At 41.4% G+C, this 24,981-nt stretch overlaps 1 protein-coding gene across 2 annotated transcripts in view; it reads left to right on the top strand.

Moving 5' to 3' along the window:
- Positions 1-24,347, top strand: part of LOC139344782 (glucocorticoid receptor-like) — a 68,042-nt gene extending 43,695 nt beyond the window's left edge. Inside the window, exons 4-10 of one of the 2 annotated variants that reach the window (XM_070983163.1) lie at positions 816-842; positions 8,033-8,149; positions 12,482-12,754; positions 14,730-14,874; positions 17,680-17,810; positions 21,536-21,693; positions 21,840-24,347. In XM_070983163.1, the coding sequence (XP_070839264.1) occupies positions 816-842; positions 8,033-8,149; positions 12,482-12,754; positions 14,730-14,874; positions 17,680-17,810; positions 21,536-21,693; positions 21,840-21,992 (1,004 nt within the window). In that variant the 3' untranslated portion in view covers positions 21,993-24,347. The remainder of the gene's footprint in view (positions 1-815; positions 843-8,032; positions 8,150-12,481; positions 12,755-14,729; positions 14,875-17,679; positions 17,811-21,535; positions 21,694-21,839) is intronic. The other variant, XM_070983164.1, reaches the window with a different exon arrangement.
- The last annotated feature ends 634 nt before the right edge of the window (positions 24,348-24,981 follow it).

Below are 24,981 nucleotides of genomic sequence, written 5' to 3'. Positions count from 1 at the left end.
AAAGGCTTTCTGCCATGCATTCCATCTCTACTCTGCTTCTCTCTGCCTCTGTTCCATTTCCTCTCTGCGTGCATCTGTCTCTACAGATGTGTAGTTAGTTTGAAAGGGCTCTCTGAGGAGATTGTTATTGGTGATTGATTATTGCATTTATCAGCAATGGGTATGTAATGCCTAAATAAAGCATTTGTTATTGGCTCAACACTGGTACCGAATGCAGAGAGGTGGCCCACACTAATCTTTTGTTGCCAGCTCCCTGTTAGCAGAGCCTAGTCCTTCTCTTTCATTCTGCTCCTACGTTCACTCTCTCTATCTGTCACTTTCTCCTCTGTCTGTAACTAACGTTGCTGGTGAAATAACGTAGTGATCGAACTTGCTGCAGGGAAGCCATCATCTGACTGTAAGGTGATGGAGAGAATGTAGCTTCTTTGACCTCTGCAACAGCTCAGGACTAAAATATGGCTGGTGGTTGGTAATGGAAAGACATATTTAGTCTCCTGCATACAAACTTTTATTTGAGCCTACTTTTCCCTTAAGAAATATGTGTAAAAACAATGATACAGGTAACATTATAAATATAAACATTTGATTTGAGCTGGACAACCTGCTACAGTTAATTTGTTGAGTTGTATGATTGTTGACTGTTACCAGCTTTTTTTTTTTAATCATGCAGTGCTGGTGTAAATGCCAAGCACTCACACTGAAATGCAAGTTTTATTTTGAAAAGAGCTGCCTACAGTAGCACTGAAGAAGTTATATCTGTTATTTTTGTTTTTCTCCCCCCTCTCTATTCTCCGGTCGTTGTCTCTATGATGAAGGATGGCGAGCACGACAAAACACAGATGGTAAATAAATGCACTTTTAATAATAATAATAATGATGATGTTGATTATGATGGTCATTCTATCACCTCTGATTTGCCCATGTGCCTTTATTCCTTCAGCACTGAAATATGACCACTCAGCTGAGGCACATGCATAGCCTCTTCTGCCAGCTATCTGTTAATGCATGCAAATGTTCTGATTTGGTAATTCAAGTCGGCGTAAATTGCCTGTGAGTAATTTAATGCTCTTCAGTTTCCTCTTGGAATGCTCCACCTCATCACGGGTGGTAGATCCAATAATTGCAATCACACCCTGTCTCTTATTAGGCCCATTCTTTTGCACTTGACCCACATTAACATCCAGAGATCTGATGTCAAAAATCACCTCAATTGCCCCAACCCCTCCCCCACACCCCTCCTCCCCCACCCTGTTCATGCTGTTCATGTGTTTTATTTACTTTGTGTGTGCTTCACTGTTTCTACTGATAGCCATATTTAGGCCATGTTCAAATTCCCTCTCTTAAAAACACCCCTTGGCACTGATTGCCACCTGAAATCAATATATCTAAAGTTCAGATGTGAACTGTAGTCTCAGTAACGTACCATCATTGTCCTGTGAAAACCACGCAAACATCACTTTTTATGCCGTAAATGCTTTTCATCTTGTGAGAGTGCACTTGTCAGATAATCTAGTTGGCTTTGAAATGGTTTACTTATCTTTAAAAGTAGGAGAATGACCTAATCACAGACGAAATCCTGATGAAAATACAGTTGGTTGGTTGTTCTGACTGTTTGTTAAACTGGTCTAAAACATCAAAGGGAGAAAGTTTTACATCAGTGTTGTAGATCATGTGTCTGAGAAACGTCAGATCTGTTTTGGGGTTACACAAGGCAGCTTCCTCGGTCCATTATTGTTCTCACTATACATGCTGATTACTGTACATCTGCACTGAACCAAATGCTGCTGCAGCAGCTATACTCCATTACTGACTGTTTTTTGGCAATAAATACATGGATGAGCAATAGCTGAAGTTAAATGAGGACATAACTCAAATCCCACTAGTCGACCCTACAACAAAAAGGATGCTGTTTAATAATCTGGGGAAATTAACTTCCTGCATTAAAATTGAGTTAAAAATCTTGGTGTTATCCTAGATTAAGATCTAAGATTCAAGCCCCACATCAACAAGGTGACGAAAAATTCATTTTTCCACCTTAGAAACAAAATACGAGGATTTCTAAAGCTGGTGCTGAAAAAGTGATTCATGTTTTTATTTCAAATCGATTACTGTTATGCACTTTATTGGCCTCATGAAAAAACACTGAGAGGCTTCAGCTCATTCAAAATTCTACAGCTTGGCAATTACCAGAACCAAGAGGAGAGAGCACATCAGTCCAGTTTTAGCTGCTCTGCACTGGCTTCCTCTAACATTCAGAATTGATTTTAAGGTCCTCCTCCTCATCAAGCACTTAATGGACTATGGCCAAGTCACATTGCTAAATCCCTTGTTCACTCTTTGCCTTCAAGAACACTGCAATCATCTGCTGCTGGTCTACTGGAGGTTTCCGGCAACGGCGCTGACAAAATCAGGGATGCAGCCTTTGACCGTTACACCCCAAAGCTCTGAAAAACACTGCTTATAGATATCAGGAAAGACAGCTTGCTCAATATTTTTTTAAAAGAAAGCTAGAATTGTGCACTTCTTTTAAATAGTTGTATTGTACTTAATTTTATTCTATCTACTCTTATTTTATTACTGGTCTTCAGTGGTTTTATTTTCCATCTTATATCACGCATTTCCTTTATTTCCATCTTATTTTTACTAATATTATAAAGTGAGTTTTATTCTCCTTCTTATTTGACATTTTCTATCATTTTTTTTTATCTTTATTCTGTCTTTATGTGCACTGTGAAGTGTACTTCTTCCATGAAGAGTCCAATATAAATACATCTTATTATTATTATTGTTGTTGTTGTTGTTGTTGTTGTTGTTGTTGTTGTTGTTATTGTTATTGTAATTATTATTATTGTTATTATTATTATTAATCCTTCAGTTTATCGAAAGATTTCAAAATCACCTTAATTTTAAATTTTGGTTGACATGGTTTTCACTGGACTGTGATGATAAGTTTACTCATTAAAACAAAACAGAGATTTCCAGTTTTCATAAACTCAGGAGTTCCGTTGCTGATGAACTTCAGGAAATTGAACGAGAAAAAGTAACAAACAAAACAGGTGACGAGTAGAGACACATTTCTAGACAGTTTATTTCAGGAGCATCGCTTTTTATTTCTCACTGGAGACCTTCAACACTCTTAAATAACTGTATCTTAAATGAACAAGGGAGCACACTATTAGGTTTTGCTGCTAGGTAAATAGAATTTCATCAATATGAGATAAGATAAGATATTAATTTTTCAACTGCCCACTTGCAATTTACTCTTAACCGTACAGTTTGTAAGTTTTCCGCCTTCGAATTTGACCCAAAATCACCTGTAAACGTGAATTTCTGGATTGAAGCACTATTTTTTACATTAAAACCTACCTGTGCACAGTGGTTTCTACAGTTCATTGAACCACAATCCTCCCCAAATCCCCATCATCCTCAGACAGCTTCCTCAGGGCAGAGTTTTTCCTCCATGTCACAGTAGTTTTGGACAGTAGCAAAAATCAGGTCCAAGGCTTTAATAGGGTGTTGAAACTGTGGTTTTATGGCTGCTTCCAGGCAAAAACAGATTATTTAAATTGCTGCATGGCAGTAAAATCCAGATGAGGAAAAGTGCTTGGATTGTTTGCAATGATAGAACCTGTTTTATACGGTTTTAATGGATTTGAATCATTGAATTACCTACAAGTTTTTATTTCAATTAGATCCCACAGGAATACATTAACAGGGTGGATATTTTTATTTCAGTTTATAATCACTGATTGGTTATGAGAATTAAAGCGGGAAAGGTATCATAGATTAATCAGATTGTAATTTAATTGCTTTGTATTTGCTGATTATAGCTTCACACATACAAGGAGTGTCTTAGTTTTTATTTTTCAGACAGACAGTAATAGCTGAATTCAAAGGGACTGGTCAGGTTTAAACTGTGGACCTCCTTGCTATGAGCTGACGATGCTAATCACTGAGCAAACAGTCATTAGTTACGTGATAATGTTAGCTACAGACACAGCCAGAGGCTTCACCAGCCAGTGCCAGGCCCTATTAGCAGATCAGGGCAGTATAAGGGAGAGAGGATATCAGTGGGATTCAGCTGGCCCTTTTGACACCACAGATGGCTGTTTATGCCATTGTTTGCAATGATTTCAGTGATGCCTGCAACTGGCAGCCCCCGGGCTGCTATCTTGTCATCACACCACTGGAGATTAATGTCCATGTGGAATACGATTATTCGTCATTTTCGAAGGTGATTTTGGCAGATACCTGGAGAAATATTTATACTGCCACTAAAAGAAAGAGAAACCTAATTGTTAAGTTTATGACTTAAGCATTAAGCGACTAATAAACTGCTTTGTTAAGGTCAGATCAGTCCCTAATATGAACTTAAGTCTTACTAACTTAGTAAACTCCTGTGTCAAAGGACATCACATACAGACACATCTTTTCTCCATCTTGACTGCACAGTGTGTTTAACTTCCATCAGTGTGGAGCTCTGCTATTCTCAAGCGTCCTGAAGCTGAGCTAATCATTTGCTTGATGTCCCAGTTTCACTGTCGTTGGACATGCATTTAGGCTTCTGTATGAGACACAATATGATGTAAAGCACTACATGATGAAGGCAATTCAGTATCAGCCGGTTCATTGTTAGGAAGAGAATTGCACAGGTCAGTGTTACAGAGGTCTGACAGCCAGGACTATACAATGTATGGACAGTCTGTCAAGCCTGAGCGGTGGTTGCTCAGACATAAATATACACTTACAAAGATTGCTTTTAGTGATCCTTTTGTGAACATCTCTGAGAGCATTTGACAGCCTGCATGAACCCGACAGTCATTCCTATCGCAAACACGAAAGATGGCCAACTACAAGTAATATTATATCCACAGCCCTTGCTAATGTTACGTTAGCTTACCGATTTATAAATCCCAGGGTCTGTTTTCATGGTTCGACCCAGCTGTTGCAGCTTCTCGCCTAATTCTCATCGGGATTGTCGATGAACTAAGTCCATAAATGTGTTGGCTGGCTTCAGTGGCAGGAGCAGCAGATCAAGCCAGGTCAAGAAAAAGAAAGATGCATAAAAAATATGTCGAGCAATTCATCTGTCCTTCAGTTTTATGTGCTGACGTAAAACGCAGTACATTCCCTCATAGTTTTCATTTTCAGAGGTTACGTTCATTAAGTCTCATTTTCATTGCAGAAGAACATGTCGGTCGGCGAATATTTTTCATTGTGGTTTTTGTCGACACAATTAACACTACTGCTTGCTAACTGTTAGGAATTGTAGTGCACCAAGAATGCACGGCCAGCCAGCTCGTGACCTGTTATTGCACTGCTCGGTCATATAGTGAAGGGTCACAAGAGAGTTTCATGGAATTTACTTGGAGACTCAGCTGAGCAGTGTTCAAAACTGGTGTGACATTGTTTAGAGGAAGTTTAAGGCTTTCCTGAATACAAAGGCAGTTCTCATGTTTTTATTCGGGATATCATTTTGATATATAGCTCGGTATGCTGCTCTTACGCCCACACGCCTCTAGGATGTAGTGATACAGGAAAAGACATTACAAGCTGTACAGTATCATTTTGACATTTTATTTTATGGCGCCCGTCCTATTATTGAATGCCCTTTAGTTCAAAAAGCTCCATCAAAGGCATGATATTTCAAAGATCGGTTACAATGTTTATGGGCCCAAAGGGCATTTTGTCAAGGCACTGTTGACTTTGTATAAGGTCTTGTTTCACAATGATGCATTTTTGTGGTCATGCAGAAACTCCTCAGCGTGTGTGTGTGTGTGTGTGTGTGTGTGTGTGTGTGTGTGTGTGTGTGTGTGTGTGTGTGTGTGTGTGTGTGTGTGTGTGTACAATAAGTGAAGGCTTGCTGGTGACTGGCAGAGGCAGACCAAGCGAAATATTTATGGCATCGTCCAGTATGATGATCAATTTAGAATATTGGTGGCAGGTTTCAAAAACATGAAAAGACACAGTGGGTTATTTATTGCATCCTCTACTTCTGCCACTCCTTGCAGTGTAATAACAGTGCAGGTCTGCTCTGTAATGAGTGATGCTATTACAACCAAGTGACTAATGAGCAGGCCTTCATCTTACCTCTCCAAATCTACAGTAATTGGTCAGGGGTGGGGATATGCTCATCCAGAGGAGGCATGTGCTCTTTAATAACGTGCTTTGATATTTCAATGGAAGAATGTGAGCACTGTATTCTGGCTGTGGTTTTCCGTTGCAGAGCTTCAGCTGAAAAAGTTCCCATCAGCTTTTTTTTTTCTTTCTTTCTTAGTCATTTTACAACTGGCACGGCGTCTTCAGTTTGCTTTGCTTCCTCTGTAGGACCAAGATGTAAGTCAGCTTTTTAGGAATCCAGTAGCTGAAAATTATAATGCGGGCCATGAGATGAACTTAAAGCTAGCTTTAAGACATGTGGATGGTTTGAACTATGAGGCAGCTTTGAATAAGTCTGCTGTGCAAGTAATCATCTTTGGATTACATGTAAGTCTCTTCAAATGCGATACCTTCATTTGATTCCTGGTAACTGAAGGATGTGGCAAAACCAAGAAGAATCATTTTCAACTTTTAGTGATGATTCTTTGTAAATCCCTGCCTACGGTCTGTTTTCCATAGTGTGACATGATCTCGCCAGCAGATGTGAAGTTTTTTGTTGGGTTAGTGACTCATCTAGCACATCAGAGCTGATTCTAGTTAATCATGACAGTTGGATTTCGTAGAACGCTTGTCACAGTGAAACTTAAGAAGATGACCATGGCATGTTTGGCATGATGTTTTGGGACATCCCCCTATTAATTTTGTCTATATTAAATTGATTATATCTGAGTCTGAACTCAAAAGAATGTGAAGATGATGGAAAGATTAGATTCAAGTGACACTGCTCAGGCTCTGCCACACAGTCGCTGCACATGCTCAATGACGCTTTGACTGAACGCGGCGACAGAGATGGCAACGGCCCCGCAGCCTGATATCAGTGCAGAGATAAAAATAGAGTTGTGGACTACTGCATTTATTTCCAGGATTCTGAAAAGTAACCTTGATGGCTGGAACGGCAAATCCCATCAGCTGTGATCATTGTAAAGGAGCTACTCATAGCCTTGGAACTTGAATCATAGCTGCACAGTTCTTTGGATTTAGTTTGTTTCTCGTTAGCACAGCAAACCTGCAGCTAATAATAGCTCCCTACTAAAGCACTCTTTACTCCTGTTACTGTAATGCTTGCTAGAAATAGCTGTTTTGGGGAAATTACCGAGCCTTTTTTGAATTTTGAATTAAAATTTTGACCCATTGGTAAAGATTTATGTGTTCATGAGGAACCAGTGGGTTTGAGGCTGAGAACCACAGACGGGGTTCGAGAAGTCAGAACGTATTTAGAGACACACTGTTGGTTTTGGCCTTTTCATCAGATTCGTTTCCAACAACAGAAATACAAAGTTTTATCCTTTAGCATCACAAAATATATTAAGTCATAGTTCAGATTGTTTCCCATGAATCATGTTGCTTGCATATCTTTGACAAACATTTCTTCCAAAAATATTTGATGGGCTTAAACATGATTTATTCCCTCTGGTCCAATATCTATTGCTTCCTCTTTTACAAATTAAACTAATGCAGTCACAGTTCGATCTCTGGTTTCTTTTCCCACATCCTAATCATGCAAAGCATTCATACTTGGATTGCAAAAGAGTTATTAATGAAGGAAAGCTATCATCATCTACAAGCGAATGTGGGCCATTTTGACTCTAGTGCAAGGGCCACATTATGAATGTGGAGCATGTGGACTATGTCTAATTGTTTGGCTGAAGGGGCTCGGTGCGCAGTCATGGTTTGTGCCATGTGCTCCGGGTGCAGGCTCGAGGAAGTGAAACTGTCAACACCAGGGGGTTGCCACAGGCTTGTTAGGCTTACTGTAGAATCAGCAGGTGGTTAGTGTGGTCATAATACATACTGCTCAGGCTAATCCTTCTCAAACCTTCTTAGCTAGCTAATATGTCTCCCTTTCTTTCTCCTCTCCCTCCCCCTTGTACAGGCCAGCACAACTACCTGTGTGCCGGGAGGAATGACTGCATCATTGATAAGATCCGCAGGAAGAACTGTCCAGCCTGCCGCTTCAGGAAATGTCTTCAAGCTGGAATGAACTTGGAAGGTAAACAGTCTGACCCGTTGTTAAATCAGTCCAGGCCTCTCTAAAACTAAAATCACCGTGGAACAGCAGTTGAAGTGGAAAATAGCCTCCACCCACGGCTTCCTGGCCCTCGTTGTAAGATCAGGAGGCTGAGATGATGAAATGAGATGAAAAATTAGACGTTGACCGAAGTTTTTCCAAACTGTCATCTATATTCACACCTCCTTCTATGATATTGCCCTCCTAGCTACTACCACGCACAAATCACTCAGGCCCCCAGGCACGGAGCCGGGCTGTGAACCAAACTGACATAGTGGCCACTCACGGTATTGCACCTTCCCCATTTATCACGTTGCACAGGTCCCAGAAAGGATTTGTCCCCACAAACAGTCACTGGAGGAGCAGCTATAAAACACCAAATGCACTTTTTTGACCCTGCAACCCCCTCGCCCACCCAAAATGTTATTGTTATTATCACAATTTGATGCATTCAGTCCAATTGCATCTGGAATGTCTAAAGGGGCTGTATTATTAAATTATTTGATCCCATTCATGCGTGCATGGAGCTGACAGGAAGTCAGCTGCAGCGGAAGTCTCGGACGCACGTGCTCTCAACTGGCCTGGCTGGTGAAGCTCATGCTGTATGAGCCCAAAAACGTGCAAATGTGAGGGAGCCTGCACAGGCTTTTTTTGGCGCCCAATGAGCGTATTTCATAGTAATGAATATTTGAATGAATATCCACTTAATGTATCTGTGGGTTCAATCTAATCACATACTAATCAAATTAGTCATGTGATAAATTTCTTTTTGAACATATATTTGACACACATCAAGAGATAACAGAATTATCAGGGCACATGATTAGAGCTTCGTTATTACTGTGTCTTTAAGTGGCATCTTGTTGAAATTCCCCCTCAGTGAGTGTTGTGACACTACCACCCACTCTTTCCACTACAACCTCCACTATGTCTGTTGTCTTCTTAAGCCACCATGGCCCCGGTTAATGGAAAATAGACAAGCCACAATAGTTCAAATATGATGTCAGCACACTGCTTGATGAGAACATTCTCATAAGAAACTTACAGGGATAATGAAACTTTACAGTGCTTAAAAAATTGCTTGTAGCTTAATGCTTGTGGAGAATTCTGAATTGCACTTAATTATAAAATACATATTTCCATAACTACAATTCTGATTCAGTCATTTTAGTTATTTGCTGTTTGTAGCATTCCAAGTACAAGAAACATACCAGTCTGTAACAGGGATTAAATCAGGCAGTAGCTGTCTTTTAGAAGGCAGAAGACACATGTCAGTATGTCACATCACATTTGTTTCACTTTCACAATATTCACTTTATATACCCAGTCTGTTCCCAGATGTCTTCCTGAGTTAAAATATGTTTAATCAAGTTAAATCAAAACATGGGCTGTGATTTTATCTTGGTCTCTTGTTGAAGAAACTTGTTGGAAAAGACAGGAGATTACATTTTTTGTTCATTACTGTGAGATTGAGTAGTGCAGACTAACCCATTGCCATGCTGTGTCACATAGATTCACACTATGCACATCATCGTCTCTTATATCTTCCTCTCTTACTGTCATTCTGTCGTATCTAAAAAAGTCTCTCTGCCTTTCATCTTAGCTTTTAACTTTGTACTGTTCCTATCTCTTACTGCTTAGATAATGACTCTGTGCCCAGGAATATTGTGAGGGTATTATTCCTCTGAGATCTGCGACTTTCGCTTTTGGTTCAAAGAGAATACTTTGTTTTTCACGATCGTTGCCAACAGACATGAAGCCAGATCACCCGAATCTGTGGTTTCGATGCTTTTGACGATCTGAGAAAGTCAGATTAAGATCTTAAATGAGGTTGAAAGTCAATAAACGTCCTCTAGTCTACTCATCAAGGTGCCACAGCTCGGTGGAGAATGTGTCTTCTCGTGGGAAAGTCTTAAATGTGAGCGCAGGCTTCCCAAAGAGAACAGTTTCTAATCTATGACATGAATCACTGAGGGGCGGCACGGTGGCACAAGCAGGTAGTGCGCGTGCCTCACAGCAAGAAGGTTGCTGGTTCGATCCCCGGGCGGGGCCTTTCTGTGTGAAGTTTGCATGTTCTTCCTGTGCATGCGTGGGTTCTCTCCGGGCACACCGGCTTCCTCCCACAGACCAAAAACATGCTCATTAGGTTAATTGATGACTCTAAATTGCCCCTAGGTGTGAGTGTGAGCGTGAATGGTTGTCTGTCTTTGCATGTCGCCCTGCAATCGGCTGGCGACCGGTTCAGGGTGTACCCCGCCTCTCGCCCGTTGAAGCTGGGATAGGCTCCAGCCCCCCCGCAACCCCGAAAGGGATAGGCGGTATAGAAAATGGATGGATGAATCACTGAAAAGTCTTGAATTTTCCTGAACATTTTGTTCTAAACAAGCGTTGGAAAGGCTCCACGAGCATCGGCTGGTGTTAGTCACTCGTCTGTGAACATGTGCGTGTGTGTGCCATTGTCTGTGAAGCGGCTGCTCTGAGCACGTGTGCTGGTATGCAGGCCAGGCAGAATGAGAGAGTGCCACCTCCTCGCACAGATCAGTGCGTAATCCACTGTCAAGTCCCAAGTCCACAGCCTTGGATCACCTGGTGATCTTTCGCCTGATTCTGCTTCAAAGCATAAACGTTAGGACTCAAATAAGCTGCGTTGTGGAGGAAGCAACAGGTGAAGCTCAAGTATTTGGAACCTGGTCATCGTGTTCCTCCAGCTCATGTTCCCTTAGGTCATAAAATAGCTTGCGCAAATCAGTGTGGCGTGAGATCGCCTGTAAACAGCTCAGTGTTTGTCAGACAGAGGTGAAAGTAGCTTCACATACAGAGATAGAAAGACAGAGAGAGGGATTTGATGAACATCAGCGCATCGGCAGACAGGCTCCCACCAGAGAGGCTCTTAGTTGCCATAGAAACGTCAGGAGAGGAAATTAAAAAAGGTAGAGAGTAGGAAAAAACATGTTTTTTTCATGGTAACCTCTCAACCCCTGACATGTTTTGCCCATTTAGCGATAGAAAATGTCAAAACGAAGTCCAGACAATCTGCATTTTTTGCTGCAATTTGCCGTCCCTGTTGATGTTCTGGAGAGAAACTGCAAAAAAAAAAAAAAAAAAAACAGAAAACAAAAAAAAAAGTTAATGTTTAAAAAAGAAAATGTTGAGAGAGAGAAATGGAAAGGTTTTTATCTCGGTGATGTCCAGGCTTTGTGGCTCATTAGTGGGTACAAACCAGCAGGCTGGTCTTTCTCCAGCTTGTTCCACAAGGCTTCAGATTGATCAGAGGCAGATCATTTCTGATCATCTCGTCTTTATTCTCAATGAAATGAATTCGACAATTGTTTCAGTCGCTTGTTTGTTTCCAAAACAAATCTGTTACAGATGGAGAATGCACGGTTCAGCTCATGTAATGCATTTCAGTTGCACAGATTTATTTATTAAATGTGCTAAAATCCACAGTGAAGCTGTGAGGTTGCGACTGAAAATTAGAGTTTTAGAAAAGTGTGTAATTTGCGTGCACCAGCGTCAGAAGGTTCGTCTGCTGAGGTTTGCTGGTATGTGTTCATGTATCTGTCTGCTTTCACATCCACACCGGTGTTTATCTCTTTTGTCAAGTTCGGCTGACGGTTCTTGATTTTAAGACACAATGGTGCGTTGCTCAGACAGGCGGTGGAATTTTCTGTTGGCAACGTTTCTATTAAGATTTTTATGTCTTTTTGGTGATGTTTGGACCTGAAAGGGTTTGTCGATTAGTCAACACGTTAATGGACAGACAGCTAATAGCAGCTGCAGTGAAGGAATCTGTTGCTTTTATGATGCTGTGAATTAAATATTACACTGGGCTCAAGGAATCTCTGATGGGCTTTTTTCACTCTACTCCAATATTTTATGGACAGAATGATTAATAGTTAGATCAAGAAAAGACATAATAATGAAAAAAGAATGAGTTGCAGCCATGTTGCAGAGATGTTAGATGCTGCTTTGGTCTTACCTTCTGGTGGCCTGCTGGGTTGAACATCTATCTGTTCTTGTTCTGTACATTTGAACCGTGCAGCACGTGCCTCTCTGAGAAGAAAACCCCCACATGACTCTCGAGCAAATTAATTCATCTAACGATCATAATCTACTTTAAGTGTATCAAAGTGTAATCTGTTAATCTCTAACAAACAGTTGCTGCTTAAAGTATTCTCCTGTCTGGTCTGTTGTTCTTTGGATGTTGTCGGTCAGTTGTCTAAAATCAGAAATCGTCTGCTTAATACCTAAAAAGTCAAATAACGATTGCTCACGGCTTCCCTGTCTTTCCCTCCTTCTGCACTTCTCCTCCAGCGAGGAAAAACAAGAAGCTGATCAAGATGAAAGTGCAGCGGCCCCCCGGAACATCGGAGCCTATCAGCAACATGCCTGTTCCAGTCATCCCCAGGTGCATGCCCCAACTCGTGCCCACCATGCTGTCTGTGCTCAAGGCCATCGAACCGGAGATCATCTACTCGGGCTACGACAGCACGCTGCCCGACACCTCCTCTCGGCTGATGACCACTCTCAACAGGCTGGGCGGACAGCAGGTCATCTCTGCAGTCAAGTGGGCCAAGTCACTGCCAGGTAACAGCGAGCTCCGAACCACGTGTTGGTTCGCTTCGGATGTGCGGCTCAAGCAATGTCACTGGCAGCGTTTCCAGCTTGTAATTGAGTCATTGATAGAAAATGAAGTTAGCAGCTTTTCAGGGAAGCTACGTTATTTCACTGAACGCCCAAACATCTGCTTGTCTGCATCGTTAATATTAGTAAAAATGAAGAGCACGAGTAGCTGCAGGTTAACTTGCAAAATAATGCAAATTGCACCGAAGACACAGCTTACCATAATTCATAATGTCGGTGTTCCTTCTAGTCATCACAACAGGTGTTCAGACATTACTCGAGTCTGATTTAAGTGCAATCAGACAGTCAATGAGAAACGATGAAGGAGCCATTGTGGAGCTGAAGTGAATTATTTAGGCTAGTAGCCAGATAGTTATCTTAATTGGTGCAGTGGTGGCCATTGTGGAAGTCTCCAGTCTTTAAACTGCACAAAAAGACAGTTGTCTGTTTTTTTTTTTTCCTCAAAAAGTCTCCTCTTGTCAGACAAACAGATATTCAGCAACCATGTAATAAAAAGTGTGACCTCCGTAATGGCTGAATCTGTAATTACCGATGGAAGAAAAGAGTAATGATGGCTTATGAAAGAACAATTCACTTCAGAAGCCCGGCCTCTCCAAAGTAGTTTGATTTTGATCAGGTCACGACCGAGGTTAATGTCTTTTTGAATGTGCATAAAGATGATGTTGCTACAAGCCGCTAAAATCATTATCTCTGTAAAGCAAATGTTCCTACAGTGAGTGGAAATTTCCCCTTCAGTTCAAATCACTGCAATTATTGTTAGTGTCATCTTGACTTATCCAAAAAAAAAAAAGAAAGGGTTATTGATTCAATCTCTGGATTATTTCGTCTAACAGCGTCACATCACTACCACGTCTGTGCATTAAAGATGTGAATTCTCTGCAGAGGGTCTCAAAATAGGAGCAAGTCGACATCATCAGAGAGTAGCTGCAGTTTTTGTGCCACTGGCGCTTTGGGATTCAATTCATAAAGGGATATACTTACATTTTACTGTTGTCCAGAATAACTTACATTCATATTATAAACATAAAGGAAGAAGGTAATTGCTGGGTTTGAAGGCTGCTCAGTTTCATTTCCACAAGCGCAAAAATGGAAACACAAAGAGTTTGGAATTTTAACCACCCATGCTAGTTTCTAATCATGAGAGAGCAGGCACATGACTTGATAATCTCTTCAAGTATTTGTTCTGAGACTTTCCCTTCTCACTGTAATTGTAGCTATTGGTCACATCAAAGATTTAAGATCCGATTTCCCAGAGGAAACCTCTGGACGAAACCTCAACGTGAAAGCTTCTTTATGTTTTGCTGTCATCTCCCTGTGTGTGACAGTACGATGAGGGAGAAATCTGGCTCCAGTCTTGTTGTGTGTGCATTGTTCACAGCTGGCAGCCTGCCAAGGTTATAGTGAGGAAAAGCTCTTGCATAACAAAGCCATGGTTTAAAAGAAATTTAATGTGAAAGGACTTTTCATGAGCAGGTCCACTTTTCTAGGCTTGACAGTGTGGAAATGACTGAACCGCAGTTCAATTCCAATCTGAACATCGACTTAACTAGATCTACTTGGTCTTGTGTGCCGGCTTCGTAATTGTGTTTTAATGATGTACTGAGCAATTACTTTTTCTTTTGTTCAACGTTTCTCTATCTCTTTGCTATGCCTTTTAATAATACGTGCCCAATAGTTGTATCACTGGCAGCAACATACACAATCATCCTAGTAAATAATTATTTTCCAAGCTGAAAAACACGGGGACATAATTGTATAATAATTACTGCTCTTTTGATCAAGTGTTCAAAGAACAGCTTAACGCTCAAATGTAATATTCCCTTTTTTAACATCATACAATTAGCATTTAACATTTGTGATTTTGTGTTTGTGCCCCCTCCGTCTGTCTGTTCTAACACGCTTTATCTGACTTTCCTAGGCTTCCGTAACCTGCACCTGGATGACCAGATGACATTGCTGCAGTGCTCCTGGCTCTTCCTCATGTCCTTCAGTCTTGGTTGGAGGTCATACGAGCAGTGTAACGGTAGCATGCTCTGCTTCGCCCCTGATCTTGTCATCAACAAGTGCGTACCACTGCTCTTCTATATATATATATATATATATATATGTATGTATGTATGTGTGTGTGTGTGTGTGTGTGTGTATATGCAGGCCTGAAAAATGAAGCCAATCAAGTGCCAAAAACTGCAGTTCCTTGATTTGCCACTTGAGGCAGGTTCCAAAAGCAAGCCAATCCCCATAGACCAATATATTAAAATATGCAACTTTACAGCATAAAGAAACATGTTTACAGTCTGGTACAGATACAGACTGATATAACTCACTCATTGTGCATAATTATGGGCATGGCTGCTTTGAGTGACAGGTAACCATGAGGTTTCAACAGCTCACCTCAGCTCCACCCACACTCCTGAGCTCCACAGTGGCTCTTCAGTAACCTATGGGTGGTGTCACGAAGGCTGTATCCATGTTTTATACAGTCTGTGGTTTCCCCCTGCTTTCAGTCTGTATGCTAAGATAAGCTAATCTTCTTATCTAATGCTCAGAATTGCATTGTCCAAAAAAATGAACTGTTCCTTTAAGATGCAAAGTTATGAAGTTTTAGTTCAGAAAATCTGTTTACAGTAATACAAACAAAGTTTCACAATATTAGCAAAAAAAAAATTGCACATGATTGAATTTTCGTTTTATCAAAATATCACCCAGCTCGAGCAACTCTACACACACAGGTACTCTGTCCTAAATGCTGAGGAAACTGCTTCTCTGTTGCAGTAGTGAAATGACAAGTCTTAATGACTATAAGAGTATTAGTAGTGATTAATTTAGATATAAATTTTTTGTAAAAAGCACACAACAAAGCATAATCAATAAACCGCATTCCTCACACAGACAGACGAGAGTCAGCTACATCCATTACAAACTGAACCGCACGATAAATAGCCGCCTGCGCTCCCTTGACGCCGCAGAGAGACGGCCGATACGACTGCAGTCTGTTAATTACGCAGCCACATTACTTAAAGAATTGAAATTGATTGTGCTTCGAAGTCTCTGTGCTTACCGCGGTCTCTGCAGTCCCCAGAGGAAACAGGATAGAGCAGAGGCTCATCTCCCGCGAGCTTGTCTGTTCCTGTAGCAGAGTCTCTAGCTTTTAAAGGTCAGAGTTTATCTGAGCCATTTTATCAATTAACTGTAATTTTAATCTGTCAAACCTCCTCAGGCCTTAGTGGGCTTTCGCTGGTTGTTTCCCACCATTGGACTTTTTATTTTAGCCATTACTGCTAATGGAGGCCTGAAGTCCGGCTCCCTCTCCTTGCTAGCCTCTGTAGTTTTTCTGGAAAAAGCTAGCATGTAGCATTCAATTCAATTCAGTACTCCTTTATTCGTCCCGCGAGGGGAAATTCCAAATGTTTTTGCTGGATAGTTTCATTTGAACACCGAAACATTTAGCTAAAGGAAAATCTCTTTATTTTGTTAGTACTCAATAACTACAGCTCATTTCAATATTCCTGATACCTTTACCAACGTGATACAGTATCTGTGTTTCAGCACCAGCTCAAAACATTGTACATTTAATTAACGTCACTTTGGGGAATGTAAACATGATTTCCCACAAAAGCCTCAATAAAACCAAGCAAAAATTAGCAAAATTGATTAAAGAACAAGTCTGACCAAGCATTTCAAACATATCGACACATACCTTGACTCCTTTGGTTTGCTAAATACTTGGTGGGTATAGTTCTTGTCTGAAGTGCTGTGTTTTTTTGGCCACAGTGTTAATGTTTTCCTCCTTGCAGTGAATGGCAGGACCCCTGATTGTTGGAAAAGTTGTAGAAAGAGAGGCCTGAGCTGTGTGGAGTCGCTCCCAATGAACACGCAAACTCAGAGAGGTGTAAAAATAGATGTGAAAGGTGAAGAAGTCATTGCCGGTAGCACTGCAGTCAATCAGAACGAATGAACAGCTCTCAACCCAAGGCTACATTCTGTATCTGGAGAATGTGCTGTATTGATTTTAACAATAGATTGTAGTGTGAAGTGTACGTGAACGGAGCTGATGTGTGAAAATCCATGCTGGTCTTCTGTAGATGGTAACTCTGGCTCTGATTCAGCACAGTAGCACTTGAGATGTAGGTTTTAAAGAGCGACAAATAGAAGCCATACGTAAGAGGTTTCACTGTGTTTTTTTGTGTTCTTGTTCTATTATCTCATTACAAACATGATTGAGGGTCTCAATATGTGCAAACTTGATGACGCTAAAGTTAATGTTATGTTAACTTTGGGTCCTGATTAGGGGTTGGGTTGCGGGCTACATATAACTCAAGTTAAGTTAACAGATCACCTGGTAAATATGGTTGCTCTAGGTAATGTCTGCATCTGAATTACATTAGATTACTTTATATGTAAACACTAAACACAGGCTCAACATAAAGACAATCATAAGCAAAAGTAGGCTGTATGGCTGCCAAGTGAAAAAAAGACAAGAACTTTTTTTATTATACCTCCTTGATAACAGATAAATAGGAAGTTAGGTCCTAAAGTGACAAATCATGTCATTGTAGGCCACTTGGCTATTTGTTTTAAGGCACGGTAACCTTAAATGTACATTTCAGAGTAGAATATCCTGATGGTTGTGAAGACAAGAAAGAAACGACCTGAACAAATCTTGCAAGAGTTTTGCAAATCTAGGGTTACCATCTGGACACAACCGTCCATCAGGACTGGTTTCACAGTCTGGTTTTCTCCCGCACCGACGTAGCGCTGCTTCCCTGCTGGGTGTGTTTACTGAGAATTGAACACCAAGATGAGCGATGAAGTCTGATCTGTATGTCTCCCTTCCCTCCTCTCTACCTTGTTCCTCTCCCTCCTCTCAGAGACCGTATGAAGCTGCCTTTCATGACCGACCAGTGCGAGCAGATGCTGAAGATCTGTAATGAGTTCGTCAGACTGCAGGTGTCCTATGACGAGTACCTGTGCATGAAGGTCCTGCTACTGCTCAGCACAGGTAATGGGACACATTTCTCTCTGAACAATCACAGCAGTGTTTTTCAGACCTCAGGAAGTGCAATTACTCTGGGATTAAAGCAGAGCTCAAAATATCTTCTCCATTATGTATCAGCTGTGTTACACCGAACACTGATTTTGTTCTTTTCATTGCAGTGTGAGGTAAGCTCAATTTGTCACAGCAGGGTAGCATATTGAATGGAATGGGGACAAACTGCAATGTAAATACTAATTCCTAGCAGCAGAATTGATGAGAATAGATGACTGAGTATGTTTGGTTCTGTGCGCCATTTGCAGACTTTTCAGTATCACCTAATGGCTCCTGCAGGCAGATTGGAGAGAAGGGCTGCACACGGACGAATGAATGAAAGTGTGATTAAATTGCCTCATTGGATCTATGAGGCACTGAGTATCTTAAAATCAGGGATTGTGGGGCGTTGGCAGGTGTATAGATGGCTGCAAAGTCAGTTTTTTCTTGAAAATGTTAGTACGTGACTCGACAGAAAACAGCAAAAAGTGCCGGTTCTTCTTGAATAATCAGAGCATTTTGATCCACCGTGCACAAGGCCACACATTTGAACTGTCCTGACTATTTTAGCTTTGCAAGAAATGCAGTAAAATAACAGTCCTGGTTTATTTGGGAGGTGCGTTTTGCTACAACAGGCCTCATAATTTTGTTCAAAATCACCACTGATTGCAGCAAATGATGAGCATGCTTTGAGCGCCTACTCTGTCATAAATACTATCAGTGTTGTATCCGTTTACAGCACCTTCTCACAGTAAGAAACGGAGCCCGCAGCTCTTCTTTTAACACCTCGCTGCGGCTGTCTGATTATTCCTCCTGAGAAGATTTCAGACCGATCTGCCGAAAAACCACCATAAATGACCGGCGCCTTGTTTTGTCGACACGTTTTGAGCGATTATTTTAGCATCAGTCATTTACAGCGCTAACTTTAGTGAGGCTTTCCTTTTGTTTACATCAGGATTATAGAGGGCACCTTTGAATGTTTCAAGCACTCGTCTCGCATTAAGTCAAGACTCTATTGTTTGGTTTGATGGTGTCTTTATATCCCCGTGTTCAAGCTGTCAAAATGTGCAGTTTCTTTCAAGACTCTTCCTTTGTTGCACTAAAATTGAACAACCGTGCAAGGAGACATTTCTTTTCATAAGAGGCAGACACATCAATACAGAATCAAACTCCACAGACCACACTGCAGCACACTTTCTCACTCGTCCGCTGTCTGCTTTCTGGCCATCATCTTGGGGCATTTTGTGAAAAGGTGGATAACAACACTTCATTTCATCACAGATTGATGATCTGTAACACTGCAAGAATGTCAGATGGGGACTCCATCCAGTTTGCTTAGCTTCCCTGAAAACTGTTGTCTGTAACAGTACAGTCCGTCCATCTTCTGCAGTCACTGTCTCAGTTGAAAAGATCTTCAAGTGTCCCACAAGTACTTAACCTCTGCAGGCCGGTCATTTTTTTCCTTCCCTGTTAACAGCAACAGTTGCTGTCTTGACTTCAAACCACAGATTTGTGTTTAAGTTAAATGCACAGCGATGTCAGATAAGAGTTAAATGAGTGTAACTTTCTGTTTCTTATCTCGGAGGATGAAGCGCAGCCTGGCTTGGTTTGCAATCACCGCAATCACAAATTGCCTGCATAATGAAAAACCTCATTACAACAAAACCTTTTTACTGCAACTTTGATCATTTCAATTTGGCTGGCAGAAAATTGGATTCGGCTGAGATTTATTCTCCAATTCTAAATTCATTTGAAATGTATTTTGATTTGCTGACAGAGATTTGCTGAGTTACTTTAAAGTGAATAAATTAGGGAAGGTCATTAGAGGAGGGGTCCTAAATAGGCAGCTCTCAGTCTCCTTTTTTCTGAGGAGGTAAAATAATAGACTTACTGTTATAAAAGCAGCGGGCTACCAGTCAAGCTATGTAATTATCGCCTTTAAAATCTCCAGAAAAACACGACAGGGCATGAAAAAAGTATTACAGAATCAGACGTTTTCCCTATTATGTAAATTTCTCTTTGCTGAGGAGGAGAGAAGTCTTCCTTCCGCCTCACTCACTGTGAATTAAAGGGAAAAGGATGCACTTTAGAGGCGATTTGCTCGTTATGCAGAGGAAATGACATTTCCATACTGAGCCTCGGTTGCATTTTCGTACCTGAGAGCAATTTCCATCTGTTCCCCTCAGGGATGGAAATACTATCAGGTCAGCACAACCGGTTTGAGCTGTTTTAATCGTTTCTCATGCACATGCCTGAAAATGAAAGCCACCTATGGGGCAGTTTGATTTACTCTATAATGTACCTGTAAGTTTAAAAGGTAGACTTCACTGTCAGGAATTGTAAAAACACACAAATGTGTCACAGCAGCCCTTTTTGATGAACACTCAAAGCTTTCTTTAATGAAAGATATTTTATACTACATAATTCAGAGTATAGAGGAGGAAAGGCAATCTGTTTTCACTCTTTTAAAAATTACCTCTCGGCCAAACCTGAACATGCATAATGAAGATGCCAGATAGCACTTGCACTGCGGTGTCTCCCATTTATCTGATTATGTAAATGGGACAGTATTTCACCCCGATCCTGCCCTCTGTGGCTTTGCATAATCTCCAGGCCAGTTACTGTGGCTTTGCCTGAGTCCAGTGCCAGGCACCAGACTGACAAGCAGCCCGTGATGTGTTGACACGGTCGTTATGACAACTGCATATTGATGTCTTTCAGCCGTTTTGTGGTTTATTGCTTTTAACAGCGAAAAGCACAGTCCGAATCCTCAGTGTGTGTTCTTGAAAATACACTGTACATGCTGAGTTTATGATTTTTATGAGGTGTGTGTCCAAACATTTACTGCTCCTCTTAGACACTCATGCAGGGCTCATCAGTTGGGAAACACACCGCACTGAAGTTACTGATGTCGCTTTTAGTTTTGCATATTTTCCACTGCCTTCAGCCTTCAGGTCAGGAGTGGCGTGCATGCATGTGTGTATGTTTCAGGGTCTCCTATGTGTCTTCGTCTGAGTCCCACACAGTAAGTTTTAATGTCCTGTGCTGTTTGTTGCAGCAGAGGACAGGATAAAGAACAAACCAGGGTTGCAGCAGTGTGAGATTTTCAGTGATGTATACAGTATTAGACAATTATTATTATTATTATAGTTGCATCCTTTTTTGTTGAACAAACTCTGTTAGAATTTCACAAAATCTTATGTCCTGACGCACATGACATAAATTTTTCTTTTTAACAACACTATAATTCAGTGCAAATGTACATGACATGACAAATGTAAATTTTCATCCCGTTGCATGCAGTGAAACCAGTATACTGCTGCGACCCCGGACCAGACAAAGACAAATAACAACATAACTGATGGATTTTCGGTTTCAGGCAGATGTTAAAATGTGCATAGCCAGCTGTTCATGTCAGCAGCTGTTCAGATGGCAGAGCAGACATAATGTGTCTCTGTGAAAATTACATGGGTCCATTGTAAGGTATTCATTACTGTTACAATCCCGCTTTTTCTATTCTATTTAAGACAAAAAAGTCTGCCTGCCTAATAAAACAACAATGAATACATTTGATGGGGTCCACTGATGCTGCGAGGGGGCTCAGCTGTACAAAATTTAAATTAACAATGCTTTTCTTATTTGGCTTGCTGGCTAACTAACTGGCTAACTTGCGTATGTCTCTCCATGTTTGTGTGCAGTACCGAAAGATGGCCTGAAGAGCCAGGCGGTGTTTGACGAGATCAGGATGACATACATCAAGGAGCTGGGAAAAGCCATCGTCAAGAGAGAGGAGAACGCTAGTCAGAACTGGCAGCGCTTCTACCAACTAACTAAGCTACTGGACTCAATGCAGGAGGTTAGAGGAGCACACACATGGATATACACTGCATGCTTTACGTTCTTTCCTCTTGTTCTGTATGGGATTTGCTACATGTTATAGATCGAAAAGCAGCCTATTATCTAATAGATTCTCACTCATGTGCCGGTGTCTCTCTCCTCCAGATGGTCGAGGGTCTGCTCCAGATCTGTTTCTACACCTTTGTGAATAAAACCCTCAGTGTGGAATTCCCCGAGATGCTGGCAGAGATCATCACCAACCAGATACCAAAATTCAAAGACAGGAGCGTCAAGCCTCTGCTGTTTCATCAGAAATGACTGCCTTAAGCTGTGAAGCAATGCCTTAAATTCTGCCCTGCCCTGTGTACTCTCCAGGGCCCCAAGCTTGCTGCCCGAGCCCTAAGCCTTTGCTTGCACGCCCTCCCAATTGATTCGAACGCTTGGTTTTTCCGTGCCCTTTCTGCCACTCCCCTCCAGGCCTCAGCCATTCGGCCTAATCTCGGAGCACAATACCTGTGGCCTCACGCCTCCTGATCCGGTCCCAGGTTCGGCCAAACTACGGTGGGACGTCCACTCGCCGACCTGCAGCCCTTCCTGTTGGCTTAACAGGAACAGTTTGTCCTCCACAGGAAATATGTTGGCTCTGAATGTCTCGTGGGCAGGATGCATTTTGGCTAATCGTCGTCGTTTGCAGCCCCTCATCCCGTCCACGGCCCTGTCCTCAGGTTTCTTTTGGTGGCCGCCTGCCTCTTACCCTCCTGCCTCTAGTGTTTTATTGCCGTTTCCGCTGACAAGCCAACACCTAGAAACACCTTTTCCTCCCACAACTTGACACCTAATATACTGTCCAACTCACCGGATTAGCAGCCTATTGAAGTTCAAGCCTACTGCTCCTCTGCTCACCTGCCCAGCTTGCCTCTGTTCGCCCCTCCCAGCTCCACTGGGCGGAGAATGTAGTGAGCGTTCGCTTGTTGTGGTTTCCCGAGGACTGTGTGCGATTGAAGGGGATAAACCAAAACAAACACAGAAAAATTAGAAACATACTCTGTCACGAGAGAATCTCTTTTTTTCTTCTGGACCCAAGGACACTGAGGACGGACTGTTTTCAGCTGTGAATTGGTTATCTTTTCTGGAACGATAGGAATCAGAGTTCTATACCTGACCAATGGAAGAAAACAAAAACAGCTGGAGGAGTATTCTTCATTTATTTTATGCAGTCGTGCATTTCTGACCACACGCTTACACACAGTAACGTACAAAGTACACGCAGACACACATTCACTCAGCAAAATGTTTACACATGATGTATCTGAGAAGGGAAAAACAGTGCCTTTTAGCTTTTAAAGCTCTTCATAGCCATCCTCTCTAAATGGTTGGTTTTTTTTTTTCGCATAACGATCTAACCTTGACATCCTTCCACGTATTTTTTTTTCTGTTTTAGTTTTTCCATGCAAGCAATTTCTATTTTCTTTCCAAGCCGCCATTTTGGTGTTTTTAATGTGGGCAGCTCTCTCTGTTCTGATCCCCAGACGTGCACGTGAGGAGGACAGCCTGTGGTACAGATTACAGATGTGTCGAGCAGTGTGAAATATTAAGATCTTAATTTTCAGGTCTTAAAAGTTTTAAGAATCACATGGAAAAGACAGGAAAAGTATGAAAAGAGGTTGTTGAAGCCCCAAAACACATTTCATGTGTCTCTTTTTTCCCATGTGAAGTATATTTGATGGATATACTGTATCGCCCAATCTGCATCACATTGTGTTCAAAGCTAAAGTCCCCAGATTATATGAACAAATATAATGTTGAATTCACATCCACCTACTCTCTCTCTAACAAGCTTGTGAGAGGCTTTGTGCTAAATGGACGCCACTGGAATTTAAACGCGGCATATCTGATGTTTTGTAGTATTTAACAGCACACTTAGTGATGTAAACTTAGGGTTAGATCTTGGAATAATCAGAGTTGTTAATTGGAATGAAACTTGTTTACAGACCTTTTCAATTTATCCAGATGCAATTGCACAAATGAGGTTTTTCAAGCGAAATTGCCTTTGAGAAAAAAAAAAGACAAAAACAAACAAACAAAAAAACATCCAAGGTGTCTGTTTGATAGAAAATAGCAGTAATGATTCAAGCAAACCTGGCTCGAAATCCGTCCTTTCATCGCCAGCTCCGTCCACACGGAGTCTCTAGTTTAGTGAGTGGTTTCATGCAATTTTATTTTCAAATGTGGTCTCATGGAGCTCCACTCGGAGCGACTTACCTGGTCAGACCGCCTGTTACTGCCTCAGAAATCAGATCAAAAAGGAATGGAGAGAATTCCTGAAGTGTGTCGTAAACTAACAGGAGTACTAGCCTGGTTGGATTTTCCAGATAAGTTACCGTGAACGCAGTACATTGCTGCACAATTATCAACATTAGAAGTTAATTTTCCAGACCTGCATTAACATCACCTTGCAGTACTCCTGATAGGCTAACAGAAAGCACAGTACTTGTGATAAAAGTATTGTCTCAAAATACCCTTTAATTAACCAGCTTCATCTCAATGTGTTTGCACAAACAGAAACTGTGGTTTATATTATGTTGTAGAGCTCAGCATGGCTGAAAAGGTAAATAAATATATTTACATATATATTTATTTGTATACGAGATGTAAAGAAAAAAGAAAAATAGAGATGCCCATAATCGATGGAACCTCTGTCCTCAGCACAGGCTTTCATCTCTAAGGTTGAAATATTTTTGCAGTTTGGTCCAAATGACTTGTGAATCGAAGCTCAGGCTATGAGTGACTACATCGCTTGGATGTGTTCCACTAGTGCCAAATGTAATAAGTTTTTATACGTCTTTTCCTGGAGATGTGAAAGATCGATTGTTCGGTTGGGATTCGACATTGCGTGGTTTTTGTACCTCGAGGACGCTCATTTGTGAGGACGATGTTAGTTCAGTGTCACACCTACACCAGCTTAAACGTACTGATTGTTATCATCCAAAAGTGTATGATACTTAGTTTTTTTTTTTTTTGGAGATGCACAAACTATTGTATTTTTGAAATAGCAAAGTAAGCAGTAACACCCACTGCTGTTGAACAGGTGGTGGTCAGCAATTTGGTACATCTGTGATGTGAAAACACGTTCGTACCAGCTCATGCGATGGCCAAAGCTAAACACTGGCTTCTGCTGGAAGAGCAGACACGACCCCCCCCACACCTCCAACCCCCCCCCCCCCCCCCCCCCCCACTGCAGATGCCCCTCTGTTTTCCTCAGTGTTTCTTGTAACTGCCGGACCTCTCTGCCTAAACGTCAACTGTA

The sequence above is a fragment of the Chaetodon trifascialis genome, chromosome 16 (assembly GCF_039877785.1).
Source record: "Chaetodon trifascialis isolate fChaTrf1 chromosome 16, fChaTrf1.hap1, whole genome shotgun sequence".
In the NCBI taxonomy this organism is placed as follows: domain Eukaryota; kingdom Metazoa; phylum Chordata; class Actinopteri; order Chaetodontiformes; family Chaetodontidae; genus Chaetodon; species Chaetodon trifascialis.
Note: the sequence above shows the minus strand (reverse complement) of the source record. Positions and strands in the feature narration are given on the sequence as shown.